Here is a 14,110-nt window from a genome sequence, read left to right as displayed (position 1 = left end):
TATATATATATATATATATATATATATATATATATATATATATATATATATATATATATATATTTCTCCTAATGTCAGTATTTTGTCATTTATTCTGTATTGAAAGGAAGGTACTCTCTTGTCATTTGTTACGAATAACACGGATAAGTTTCTATATATTACGTCACGCTCAATAAGAACGAAAACGGCGGAGTTTGCATTAATAAATAAATTATTGTTTGCAGTGAAGAAATACGATAATTTTATAGTCTCTTCATTCTATTAAGGCGTCGTTTGGCATCGGCGTGATGTAGAACTGCACCAGATTGTCCAGATCGGTGAGCTTGGTTATAGATTCGCCTGCAATCGATTTGTTGTATGCTAGATTGTTTCTAACACGTGATAACGAACTTTCGAGATTGCACTAACCTGTTAAGCTCATCTCGTTATGAAGGAAACGCACGGTATGCGCGTACGGCTGTTGAATTTTCTCGCGTAACTGCGCAGCCAAGCGACGTGTCGGATTCCACAACTGACTACGAAAATTCGGTACATCCGTGTGACTCTGCTTAAAGGACTCTGGTTTGACTTCCTCCATCGGTAGCACGTCCGTTATTCTATATTGGCTTGTGTCGATATTCCAAGTGAACTTACAGCCAATTTCATACAGCTTTCTCTCTTGCGAACTGCGGAATATTATATCAATTTACTAAAATTATTTAAGCTTAAAAAAAATATAATGTGCGGTGTAATTTAGGTAAAATAATACAAAAGAAAACGAGATGTATAATTCATAAAATAGAAGAACAATATGTGTGCGCTGTACCATTGCGTTTGACTGCACAATTCACTTGCTTCGATCTTCATTATATGCAAACATATGATGTCTCCACTAAGTGCGCATACATCGATTACTTCAATGTCATAGTCGCTGCAATGCCAATACTTTTTTTTAAATCTCGTGCAAATCCAGTCTGCTATATGATGAGAAAAAGTCTCAATATCGAAACTCAATTGAGTTATAGAGACTATCGGCACTATCTGAAAGTTTTTATTCCAATTATATTAGAAATGTATTCACATTTTAATTATAACTGTTATCCAGCAATCATGATTTATACGAAGAATTATATTGCTTTTATAACATAGTAAATACCAGTTTTTCCGCTTTACTGTTGCTGATCATTTGCATCTGAACGTAACCGGAACCGTGAACATGCATTGGAAGCACACATTGGTAACTCACATATCCTCCTGTCTCTTCATCTGCAAATTTGCGATTATTAGTACAATACTTGCCTCTTGTAACTAAAGCGATGTAAATTAATTGGAAGAAAAATTTTAAACATATACCTTCCACGTCTGTAATTACTGATATCATTTCGTCGTCGAGCTCTATGTAGCTCCGTTTGAAACACGCGGTGCACTTTATCATAGGATACTGCAAGTTATTTCGAGGAACTAAGGGAGAGAAACTCGGACAACACTTGCCAACGCGATCTCTATATACGTTTCCATTGGACAACTGATTTTGATTCAACGGCCGCAATACGTTTTTCTCAGCTGAAAGAATATATCAGCATACGGAATATGTTACAAAACTTCCTATTAGTAATAAATAATTGACAAGTTTACCTGTTTCGGGATTCAAATCGTTTGCTATACTGACGTCCTGACTGAGATTCAATTCATCCGATTCACTTTGATCCGAGTCGACCCAATGCCTCCTACCATTCGGCAATACCGGTGACATCGCCGGAGACGAGGGTATCTGGTGTATGGAGCAAGTGCGATGCCTAAATTGATCGCGTATGTGTTTGAAAGGAACTATGTTCTCCGCGTCTTCTGTCTCATCGCAAAATTCGTACTTCTTATCGGCGAGTCTGCGCTTCCTGAATGAACTGAGCTTCTCACACATTTCTTGTGCCTCGTCGGTGAACTCGTACGCTTTTTCCGCCTCGAGGATAAGCTTATGCGTCGCTCGGATGGTCCTCGACTGCGTTGTATTCACAATGGTGGGCGGCGGTGAATGTAAACTTGATCTTTTGCGAGGACTTGGCTGACGAAAAGAGCGCGTGATGGGCGGTGACATCAGGCGAGATGAGCACGAAGAAGAAGGACTGATCGACACGGATTGCAGCGGCGAATTTATGGAAGCCACGTTACCGCTGTTGCTGTCCTGTGAGGCGCCCGGTTGCGGCGAGCTCGGACGTTGGCTTATCGGACGCTGGACGATTCTGTGCTGACTAGATTCCGAGTTGCGGGTGCGCAGGATGTCCGAGGGCGGAGTGAGGATCGGCGACGACCACGACGTCATCGCCTTGAGATCGGTTGGCAATCTCTGCGGCGTCGAGCGAGGTGAGCACGACGGATGTTTCACTAATGTGATGAGATCGTTACCGATGTTAAGCTCCTGCGTCATATCCTCGCAGAAGTCCTGCAGAATCTTGTCGCGGACCGATATGGCAGTCTGCTCGTTGACGCGACTAACAGGACTGCTGTTACTTCGGTTACACTTGCATTCGGCCCCGTCCGGGCATTCGCACGACTTAACACTTAAAGCGTCGGTAGACTTACTTATATCACAGACATAGTCGCTTTGATTGCTGCTCGAGGTATTTAACGGTAAATCGCGTCCTAACTTATCGTCTAGCTTACTCGCCGGCTCATCCAGAAAATCTTGCTCCATGATAGATTCGCATTTGGGAGATCGATCGATGGAGCGTTCTGGCGTACCCGCTTTTTCGTCTGAACTCTCGTATCGCTCTGTCCTCGTTGAATAATCCGTTTCTTCGACGTCACTCATATCCAACGGGATCGTATCCGGAACCACGGAATCTTGCTTATCGTATGTCTTCTGATTCTTTGACTTGGGTATATTTAAGTCTACTCTGAGCACATGTAAGAAATTTCCCGTATTGACCACAACATGATTCCAGTAATTTAAGCACACTGTGGCTCGAAATTTCGGATACGGTGAGATGACTTCGTACGTGGTGTGTACTGTGAGTCCATGCTGCAGACAGTTACATCGTACGCAACTGTCCCAGTTTGCAGCTAATTCTACATGACGGATTTTTATTAGTTTTGTATATAAATACATACTTTACGTGAATATAGAATGTAATAGGACCCATGACACAATTAGAAAGAGTTTCATCCTCTATTTAGTTGTGATATAAATCCTGCCACAACTTATATTTGTTTTTTCCTAAAAGTCCTAAACTATTACCTTCACCCTCTTCCTCGTATGCTGCAGCAACCTTTAAGCAATCCTTGCAGTTCTCGAGAGACGGCACTGTCGTTATCGTTAAATACGCTCTATCAGTTATTTGCAAGGGGATAAAATTTGTACTGCAAATAAATAGATTATTAATTTCATATGTACTAATTTAAACATTAAATATAATGTGAATTACTTTGCTAAACGTACCAGAGACCGTGTATTACAAGCTTATTACGTTCCATTGGCCATTGCGATATAACTATGCTTAATTCTCTATAAATTGTATAATTGCCAAACAATGTAACTTCAGCGACTTTGCGAGCGACACGATTCGGTGTGAAGGTCCACCAATGTAGCAGATATTTATACAGGGATGTGATACTGACCTCCAGTGTGTATGTATATGTGAGTAGAAACTGACCACATTGTGTCAGTCCCATTATAATGTGCCTAAAAATAAAATTTATTGCAACTGCTTGTTTTGATTCAAATGTAATATCTATACCATTCATATCTTTATGATAATAAGCTATTAAACATTTTCTTAATATTCTTTCAAATTTGTTACTTTGCTTTTTTCAAATCTTTACATTAATCTATTTCTTGCCAATCTCTTTCTCTTAGTTTTTGACTAAGCCAAGTTATAAGTACTCAATGATAATTGAGTACGATATGACTTAATGCAACTGTTATATTAGCGTACCCCGCTTCCAGCGCCGACTTTGGCATTACATGTAAAAGAGACAAATGTCGCCATTTAGGTACTGTTGCAAACAATCTTTCTTCTGATGCATAATTGTGCGCTGAAAGGCATCCTCTTATCTGCAAGCAGATTAATTCGAATTAGTACAAAATCTTAAACTTAGATTTTTAAAAGTCAATACATGCTACTGTTTGATATTTCTCAAAAGAAAAACAACTATCTCAAAATGCGAAATATCGATAGTTCCCTTGGAATATTAAAAAAAAGCTTATGTATGAAGGGAAGGATCGCATATTTTTTATTATTATGCAGCGTAAATAGCAAGCGATTTTTAATGAGATGGATCTATCACAATTACAAGATTAAACGATAATTTCTTGCTTCCAGCAGATTTTCTTAATAACAGCACTTGTTACAGGCACAAAAAAATTTTCTTGACAGCTCGGCCGATCCTATCAGTCATGATGCCACTCATAGGATTTGAAGGTTAAAGCTCGCTTACCTCTCTTATCAACAGTTTTTGCAGAAAATGCCGCTTGCTACGTCGATGAGACGGACACGGCTTCCTGCCCACTACGACGTATTCAGATTTTTCCGACGTAATGTCAGAGAAACACTCGTTGCAACAGTCTGAGGTAGTGTCGGAAGACGACGCGTCCGCCATTTTTAAATAACCTCGCTCAGCAGCGCGCGTGAGTACTCCTCGGCGGCGGAAGATGAAAAGGCTCTCAGTGGCGCGACGGGCGCAGGGATCATGAGGGTTGGTTGCGATTTTTCTGCATGATAAGCAATGTGTGAGAGCCAGTCGCACACGTCGCCTGTCGCGTGTGGATGCGCGTGTGTAGGTGAAGAATCACATCGCACAGACGCGACACGCCACAGATTTGTCATTCAACACTCCGCTCTGACAATACCGACCAGCTGATGGCACGTTGACATTAGTAAAAAAAAAAGTTAATATCGGAGAGATGCATCTGTAATTAAGGTGAAAAATTGTTACTAATCTTACTTTTTAGATATTTATACAAAAATCTACTTACATGTAATTTTAGTTTTGTAGAGGAAAATATTACAAAAATAGTACAAAATATTTTTGTATGGACATAATAGTTTTAATACATAAACATCGTGCCTTTTTAAAATGTTCTACAATGATATAACTTAATGTGTTAAGACTGTTATAGCAATATGTGTATATTGTATAATATGTCTTATAGAATATATATATATATATATATATATATATATATATATATATATATATATATATATATATATAATTTTGCTATATTTAATTTATAGATGAAGAATATCTGGAGATAATCACATCTGAGGATTGTTGCTTGAAACATTCTTATACATATAGAATTTCTGATAAATAGAATAAAATGGATATTACATTAGATGATAAATTGAATGTACTACAGCAAATAAGTCAGCGAAAGCTTGTGGAGATATTGGATGTTATTCCAGGCACAAAGGATCTAATAATAGAACAGAAACTGATGAAAATATTAGATAGTTTTGTAGGAATGACTGTATTAAAGTAAGTTTGCTTGCTTCTCTATGCTTATATGTGTGCTTATATGTTTCTGTGCTTATATGTTAGTTGCATCATTGATCTTCAGATTATAAAATCTGATCATATTGTTTTATTCAGGCGATATGGAGTAGACAAAATTTATAAAATGGAGGAAGGACTGAAGCCATCAAACAGTCAGCGTATATTTCTAGTATCCAACAATTTAATTGCATGCAAAAGAGTTCTGGATCAAATACAATCTGAAATATCTCATGTTAGCAAGATCAATGTTGAAGTTTGTCATCATTTGCTGGTCATGCCTTTCGTTCCAGCTGTTTTACATAATCTAGTAGAAGAGGAAGGTCAGCACACACACAAGTTATGTAAATAGTATTATTTATCTTATTTTTGTCTTGATAATAATGTTAAGTTACTTAGGTTTGTCCGGACTAGTTACATTACGAACGCTGTCTCCGGAATTTATAAAATTGGATGGAAATGTTTTATCATTGGAAAATCCAATGTTTATTGATCTTTATTATCACAAAGATACCAGTCTTCTACGAGCATTAGCCCAAAATTTGTGGTCGTTACAACTAATACTCGGTTCACCGAAGCTCTCCCTTTTCTTCGGCAAGCACAGTCAGCAAATAAACATACTGATGGAATCTATGGAACAATATCTAGGCTCATCCAATTTGGAACACGAGATCGGCGCGCTGATCGTAATGGACAGAAGTTACGATCTGACGACAACCCTGCTGACGCCCGTAACGTATGCGGGTTTGTTGAACGAAGTTGTAGAGGTGAACGTCGGTACGGCGACTTTAGGAAAGTCACAAACTAAATTGAATCCAGATAAAGATCAAATTTATGGAGAAGTAAGAGATACACCCTGCAGCGATGTCTTTCCGATTCTACACGGAAAGGCTAAGTCACTTAAATGTACTTAATATTTATATTTGTTTATCACAGTTTTTGTTTATCGTCGTCTAATCGATAATATTTTCGACGTATGTTAATGTCAGCCGAACAGGAGGTGGTGCAGACGATGAAACTGGCAGAAATGAAAAGATATGTGTCGACGAGATTACGGAAGACCGAAGATACGACACGGCAATTGGCGTTTCATATATCCGCGTGTCAGACTATCGCTGACACCTTGGGTTCTGAATTTCAGATCTTGCAGACCTTGGAGAAGCAGATACTCGATTGTAAGGAAAGAAAAGAGTGCTTAAGTTACATCGAAAAAAACATGGGTACATTTCTTAGTTTTGTACATCGATTAATATGCATTATAATCAAGATTAATAACATTAACGATTGCAATGGAAAATATATTTTTGCAGACGAACACGCGTTACGATGTTTGCGTCTTCTGTGTCTGTTATCTATCACTAGCGACGGCATCGCGCAAAACGAACTTCAGAATATCCAAAAGCTCCACTTGCATACTCATGGTTATCAGCATATCCCTCTATTTTACAAATTACGTACCGTCGGCTTGTTAAAATACAGAACTGAAAATCTCCTTCACAAGTTGCCGAATTGGAGTAGTGAATGGAGCAGCAACGCACAAAAATTGAAGCTCTTACCTAGTTATTCTAAACGGTCGGATCATAATGGTCGTACCTGTCCCAGTTATGTGTTCAACAACGCTTACGTACCCGCCATTGTTCGTATCTAATTTTTCTTCATATTATAAATTACGTAATATTAATTACTATATATTAACGTTGTTTAATGTATAATAGGCGCAGATATTAAACATCGTATCAAATCAGGAGAAAGATCCTCGCAGTTTCGAGGATTTGACAAATTTACCGGGCTGCACGGTAAACGGTCAACGAGGTGCATTATCACCGAAGATGATTGTAATTTGTGTGGTAGGAGGTATTACTTGTGCAGAAGTAGCGGCTTGTCGGCTGATCGAAAAGTCTACAGGAATACGTCTTGTTCTTGCGTCCGATACTATTATAACTGGGAACAAACTCATCCAGAGGATACAAGATATATGAGAAAAGTTACATTTATTAAAGCTCATTCAGATAAACTTGTATAGTCACATTATACTTATACACATGAAAATCGACCAATACTGTGTCTAATATAAAAAAAATTTTTTGCTGCATAAATAGTTTGTTAGTTTTCTTGTGCACATGTATTATGCGAATATAAAAGTTTGTTTGAACAAGTTTTTACAATGACAAAATTAGATAAAATGCGTCAATGTATATTAAATTTAAGTCGATATTTTTAATAATTTCTGTTATCTTCGCGATTACGATCGCGATCCCGATCGCGCCTTTGGCGACCCCAATCTTGCCCCTGACGATTGTAGTTTTGTCTGTCGCGGAAATTGCCTTGATTTCCTCTCGAGAAGAAGTTGCCTATATTAATACAAGTAAGTATTAATGTTGTTATGTACGGAAATGCAAGTCATGCGCGCAATGTTTTTGTAACTTGTCTTCATAAACATACGAATAAACTCATACTTGTATACATACGTTGAAATAAACAAAGAAATATACGTAGAGAAAATCATGTATCTTCCTTACCCTGCTTCATCTCGAAGATACGTTCGTTTGAATCGACGAAATTGTTGACTTTATCCGTGAGTTGCAAAGCCAAGGATTGCAGACGACTTGGCTCACTGCGATGCATAACTACAGTTTCCGTCGGATCGTCCAATGATGCCTAAATTTGTGGAAAGAAGAAATATATTTGAGTCATACAGATTATAAAACGTTGCTTTCATTATGCAACATAAAAATAATATTACTACACAATGTACCATAAGTTCCTCGTTGATGATCATTTTACTAATAGTGGAATGGACGATAGGACGTTTCAGTTGGAACATATCAGCGAGCTTCGGCATCGAGATAGAATCGTACACGTGGGAATATGTGAACAAATACGTCCTCAATGCTTCCTCCTTGATCAATCGTGTTAGCATAGCTCGTACCTTGTCCGCTTGATGGAAGAGATCCCAGACCTGCAATATTTGAAAGTAATGCAACTTATCAACTTCTATTCTCGATATGTCGCATCTGAAAAGAATCTCTAGCGCGGAAGAAATCTTTACTTTTGCGTTCATCTTCTCATTGATGATGAAATTGTTACAAGCCGCCCAATTGCCGTTACGCATCGCTTTCGCGGCAGCGACAACGTGTTCTCTCATAGATTCCGGCGGTCCTACTAATGATTGACGTTCGCTAGATCGCAATTGCTGATAAAAAGTCTTTGATATCATCCTTCGCCTTGCATCAAATTCATGCGCTAGAATTATGTAAAATGGATTCCCGCATAAATATAAATATTAAAGATAACTGTGTTTTCAATAACGTAAAATGCAAAAAGTAATATCTAAACATATATTAAATGTGTGTCCGTGTGCCATGTGTGTGTACGTATGTGTGTGTAAAGAAGAAAGATGAAAATACTAATATGTTAAATATGAAAGAAAAATATACCAGCCATATAAGGAATTTCTATAAGCATTGCCGAAACGAGATATACACATTCGAGGAGTTCTAGATTGATATGCATGTGGAAAGGCATTTGCCTCTGCTTTTCAATCTTCTCCTGCTCTTTACTGCGCTCGTGTTGTCGTTGTGGCAGCAAACCTTGCGCCAAAAGTTCCTTCACTTTACCTGTCACCATTAGATCAACCAAGCAATTGTGGGAATCTTTAATATTGGCATGACGGAATGCACATAATCCTAAGTGAGCGATTGTACGATTGTACAAAATCTAAAAGCAATTTGATTTAATTCCGTATTTTTTAATGAAAACAAAGACATATGTACACAAATTCAATACCTGTGTGGGTGGGTCAGAATGTTGAATCGTTTCCTGAAGATGCGACATCAGAATTAAATCACGCGCCTGGAACCAATTGTCATGAAGCGCGTGGTGATAAATGTGGGACAGAATCGCACGAGTTCTCAATCGATCGGTATTGTCATGTGCGTAAACGTATTTGCAAAGCTTCTCCATTACTTGCACAGACGTGATTGTGTCTTGTCCCAGTTCACCCTACACACAATGTAATTAATAATTTTAATAAAATAAAAAGAATTTGTATATATAGTTTGTATATATAGGCATTATGTGAGTGACTTACGTCCTTTTGTTTGAGAACACTTGGGTCAAACTTGTAATACAAATGTTCGATCTTGCGTAAGTATACACGGCAGAGTTCAGACACGGTGCCTTGTCTTTCTAAATATTCTTGCACTTTATCTATTATGGTAGCGACTTGTTTCTCATCCTTCAATCTGTAACAAATAAAATTTTCTTTGCATGAAAGTCACATAAATGGATATTCTTGCATTTTTTTATTGAAGAACTCTTTTCCGCATATCTTTATTTTTCAGAAATATAAATTCAAGTCAGTTTGAGAGAGTAAGCTTTTTAACCCTTAGCTGGTACACTGGGATCTTTGAAGTCCCAACTTAATTCAGCTTAATTCACCTCCAATTTATTCCCTCCTATAGTACGAAAATGGTGCTTATGCCATCATCTATTGTTTGTCTAAGGAGAACTCTCTTTCTCCTAGATTACCTAGCATAATTCTAAAAGCGTCAATCTAGCTGTGTATTCGAGTGAAATGGAGTGGTGCCATCAGAGACCCCAGTGCGCCAGTTATAATTATTCGAAGAATTTTTTCTGAATTTTTTTCCCTTTGGTGTTTGTTATCAGGGCGTAGAAAAAGGTAAGTACATAATATTGTAGGTCATTTAATTTTTTTTTCAGGAGTGTATCATATTATTCCGGTTTTATTAGATGGCGTATTAGTTACGGCTGCGGCCTATACGCCTGCAGTTATTCGAAAAAGATCGTGAGGATAATTTTTGTATATTAATCAAGTAAAATTCACTCATATCTAATAAATAAACAAGTATACTTTGGAAAAATAAGTATATTTTGAAAAAATAAGTAGTACTTTTTTTACTTAAATTCGTTTTTTCAACTCCCCAAATAAATATCTTTTTTGAAATGGCCACTATCAAACTATTTTTTTCCTTAAAGTGTTATATCTCAATAGTATCAAGTTAAATTTTTAGTTCTTAATATGAAAAATGGAAGAGTTATGAATTTTTTAGTGAAAATAGTCATTTTTTCGTTTTTTTTATGTTCTCGAATTTTTTTTCAAACTCAGCATTACATTTTATCAAAATAACCTATGACATCTTTTAAGTCGATATTTGAAAACTATTTTGGAATTTTTTCAAGTGAAAAAAATTAATAGCTTCCACGCAGCAAGCATTTTAGTGGTTGGAGTCTCAAACGGCCCAGTATGCCAGCTATGTGACTGTGGTAAAGTATGCCAGTTAAGGGTTAATTCTAAGATAATCAATACTATAAGAGACTCACCTTTCTACATATTCGTTACTGTGTGGATCGCACTCCTTTAGTAATTTCGTGAATTCTTCGTCGAGACGTTCCACTAACGTCAACACGCATCCGTGAATCTTGTACGGTGCAGTTTCGAACTCCTCCATCTCTTCTATGATTGTTTCTGTTATTACCATATCTGTAGCGCTCAACAGCATATCCAGCATTTCAGTAATACGCTCCAGGATTCTGTAGAAGAATATGAAGTTGTCTTACATGTTTTGCAAATTAAAAAAATCTCATTTCTTGCAGTGAGAAAAGAAATGATTAATCAATTTTTCGCCGGATATCTGATAATTGTATAGAGTTATACATACTTGGACCAATATTCAGGTTTCATAGCGTCTGAAACCTTTGGATTGTAATCGAATATGGAAGACACAATGGAGAACTTGATCTTCACTGCTACAGCAGGTCCAAGGGAATGCGCGTCGGCGATTGACTGCAGTTCATGTAAGAGCTCTATTTGCTCTCGTCTGTCTGTACGTTTTTTACCACGAGCTGCGATTATTTCGGACAGTTTCTTCAGCACTGCTGTGATATTGATCTCTGCGTCCTTAGCGAACATCTTTGGTTTCTCAGAGGGAATAGCTACGCCGCCCTTGACAGTCTCCCATTCACCTTCGCCGTCATCTTCGTCACGTTTCTTCTTTCGTTCCTTTTCTTTACGTTCTTTTCGTTGCTCCTTTCTCTTCGCCTTGTCTTCATCCTCTTCCTTATCAGTTGCTCTGTTTAAAGCAATGTGTCATGTAATATATATCGTCAATTCGTTATTTATTTATATCGTATGTTTGTTAAATTTCATTAGAAATAAAAAGATTATATATACTTCTTGATGAAACGTTCACGAATATTTTGATATTGGCCTTCATCGTCGCTACTTGTACTATCACTGTCCGAATCGCTGCCCCAATCAGATTCACTTTCACTGCCTTCCTCGCCATCAGTTGCACCCTTCTGTAACATAAAATATACGGGAACAAGTTTATAAAAAAGTTATTCAGAACGACCTATACTATGAAAATATTAGTATTGTAGAAAACCTTAAACTTAGCCACGTCAGGTTCACTAGCTTCCGAACCAGCCTTTTTAAATGCTACAGCACTATCCTCTTCTTCCTCGGTCTCTATAATTTCTTCTGCTAAAATTATAAGAAATATTGTTTAATTTTACATTGACTACTTTTTAATTCTAAGAATTTAAATTAGGTAAAAATTTGTAATAGATGTATTTTAATAATAATAATAATTGGACCTTTATCTTCTTCATCATCATCATCTTGATCTGGGTTCTCTCTAAACTTAGTTATATCATCTTCAAATTCCTTGTTATATTTGCGTAATTTTTGACGTAATGTCGAAAGCGATTTGGAATTATTTTTTGACATATTCTTGCGTCCATCTCGATCTTCCCATACTTCGTTAATAAAATCCTCCATTTCAACTAAACATCTAATGTAAAACCGTGGAGTTTGTCCAAGTTCTTCCTTAGTGACTACTGGTAGAGCTTTTTGATAAGCTCGCATCAAATCTTCAAAACCTGAAATTATAAAAAGTTGTAAATAAAAATGTCCTTTTCTTCATTCTATTTCTTAATTATATTAATTATTAATTGTATGTAAATATATAATATTCATGTTTCTATTTTTATTAAATATGTTTTTACTAACTCAATAATTATAAGCATAAAATAAAAATTTTACTATACTGAAGTTACTTACTGGAGAGCATACTGCTCATATCTTTAATTTTCTTATAATTTCTAATAAGTTTTATAAGATTAGCTATTTCTTCATATCGCTTCTCTTTTGTGGAACGTACAACACGCTTTGTTTCTTCTTCATCATCACTGAACTATAAAAAAATTTTAATTATTTTAATAATAAACTTAATAATATTTTTTATATACAAACAACATGTGCATTTAGATACGTACAGTAAAAGCTGTCGCTGGTGCCCTTTGCACCTGCTCCTCCTCAGATGCGCTATCAGACTCAGAATCTGAAGCAGTTGCAAAGAAACGACTCATGATAAAAAATATTCAGTAATACTCTGGAATAACCTGCAATAGTACAATAAAATATTAAAAGTACTAAATATTGTATAATTATATTTTATTCTATTGGCTTATAAAACATAAAAAATAATTATAAGAAATAAATATTATACTTATAAATAAATATTTGTAATAAATATATAATAAAAACCATGTGAAACGTGATAAAAATAACCTAACATATGACACAAAATATTTAAAATATTGTGCAATATTGTAAAAAAATACGATGAGAATTAAACTCAGAATAGAAAATACATATTATATAACCACGAAACTAATAAAAATCTCATATATTTAACATTTTATATGCCCTTATGAATGATTTTATAGATGTTTCCTTTAATTGAACACATGGCATAACAAATTTTTAACAGAGGTAATACTTCACACTCTAGAATGTAAATTCCAAGAGACATACATAGAAAAATACAAGGCTACATGCAGCCTCCTAATATACGTTCTAAATTATAATATTACCGATATTCTTCTTGGTAAAAGATAGATATACTATAAAATCACGAAATGATAGTGATTTAATACATCAAGGCTGTACTTCAAAATTATTGACAGCGCTAAAAAAGAATGGACTTAAGGGAGAATTCACATTTTGGCAGAAAACAGAAAGGAAGAAGCTAAGGGTGTTTACGATAAGTTGTCGGATTGGAAATCCGACTGAACAGTGGTACTCAATCGACCCATTTCAAAAAATTCCCTAGCTTAATCAGATTTTAGTAAAAGCTGTCTCAGCAATAATCGGATTAGCTTCATGGCGACGTGAGGTGATACTTTGTCCTCAAGAGAAATAAAAAGATAAAAGTCGGTAGGTACGTAATTATTATTCTAATGATTAACGCTTATCATTTTCCTTATATATCAATATATGAATAAATGATCTGTTACACTTTTACTGATATTAAATTAATGAAAAGAAATATTAGTAATCTCACGTGTAGTAAACATTAACCTATAATAATATTGGATTTATGTCATAATTTCGTATGTAACAAAATAAGAACAGTATAAAATCTGTCAAATTAACATTACAAACATACTAATTTTAAAATATATTAAGGACATTTATACATTTATATATAGATACATATAAATATGTGTGCTTGTATATGTATATGTTCATATGTGTAATCTATAATTATTTACACACTTATATTTTTATATAAAAAGAATATTTATATTTTTATAGATTGCGTATATACATATA

At 35.7% G+C, this 14,110-nt stretch overlaps 3 protein-coding genes across 8 annotated transcripts; 1 reads left to right on the top strand and 2 right to left on the bottom strand.

The window, feature by feature from the left end:
• Window positions 1–4,650, bottom strand: LOC116850557. The gene is made up of 10 exons (XM_032828973.1): window positions 4,411–4,650; window positions 3,909–4,027; window positions 3,413–3,655; window positions 3,212–3,333; window positions 1,615–3,042; window positions 1,333–1,542; window positions 1,136–1,245; window positions 806–1,020; window positions 409–665; window positions 1–339 (listed from the first exon to the last, which is right to left on the bottom strand). Exons 1-10 carry the CDS (start codon window positions 4,570–4,572, stop codon window positions 254–256), a joined length of 2,952 nt encoding a protein of 983 aa, XP_032684864.1. The 5' UTR covers window positions 4,573–4,650; the 3' UTR covers window positions 1–253.
• Window positions 4,651–4,705: 55 nt separating this feature from the next.
• LOC116850559 (vacuolar protein sorting-associated protein 33B) lies at window positions 4,706–7,483 on the top strand. 2 transcript variants are annotated; one of them, XM_032828979.1, is made up of 7 exons: window positions 4,706–4,893; window positions 5,211–5,454; window positions 5,569–5,792; window positions 5,869–6,375; window positions 6,459–6,689; window positions 6,780–7,105; window positions 7,185–7,448. In XM_032828979.1, exons 2-7 carry the CDS (start codon window positions 5,297–5,299, stop codon window positions 7,446–7,448), a joined length of 1,710 nt encoding a protein of 569 aa, XP_032684870.1. In that variant the 5' UTR covers window positions 4,706–4,893; window positions 5,211–5,296. The 2 variants fall into 2 exon arrangements, with proteins under 2 accessions (XP_032684870.1, XP_032684872.1); XM_032828981.1 differs by lacking the exon at window positions 4,706–4,893 and having other exon boundaries at window positions 5,297–5,454; window positions 7,185–7,483.
• LOC116850558 (eukaryotic translation initiation factor 3 subunit C-like) lies at window positions 7,444–13,514 on the bottom strand. 5 transcript variants are annotated; one of them, XM_032828978.1, is made up of 15 exons: window positions 13,369–13,514; window positions 12,769–12,894; window positions 12,554–12,686; window positions 12,088–12,372; window positions 11,877–11,971; window positions 11,663–11,790; window positions 11,151–11,561; window positions 10,813–11,022; window positions 9,560–9,713; window positions 9,256–9,471; window positions 8,907–9,186; window positions 8,519–8,712; window positions 8,225–8,428; window positions 7,989–8,127; window positions 7,444–7,820 (listed from the first exon to the last, which is right to left on the bottom strand). In XM_032828978.1, the coding sequence occupies exons 2-15, from the start codon at window positions 12,859–12,861 to the stop codon at window positions 7,687–7,689; spliced, it is 2,676 nt and encodes an 891-aa protein (XP_032684869.1). In that variant the 5' UTR covers window positions 12,862–12,894; window positions 13,369–13,514; the 3' UTR covers window positions 7,444–7,686. The 5 variants fall into 5 exon arrangements, with proteins under 5 accessions (XP_032684869.1, XP_032684866.1, XP_032684865.1 ...); XM_032828974.1 differs by having other exon boundaries at window positions 7,687–7,820; window positions 11,877–11,974; XM_032828976.1 differs by having other exon boundaries at window positions 7,687–7,820; window positions 11,877–11,974; window positions 13,310–13,435.
• Between the last annotated feature and the right edge of the window lie 596 nt (window positions 13,515–14,110).

This window comes from Odontomachus brunneus, unplaced genomic scaffold (genome assembly GCF_010583005.1).
Source record: "Odontomachus brunneus isolate Ranch 3 - 2012 unplaced genomic scaffold, Obru_v1 Obru_scaffold_149, whole genome shotgun sequence".
NCBI lineage: Eukaryota > Metazoa > Arthropoda > Insecta > Hymenoptera > Formicidae > Odontomachus > Odontomachus brunneus.
This window is presented reverse-complemented; position numbering and strand designations above follow the sequence as displayed.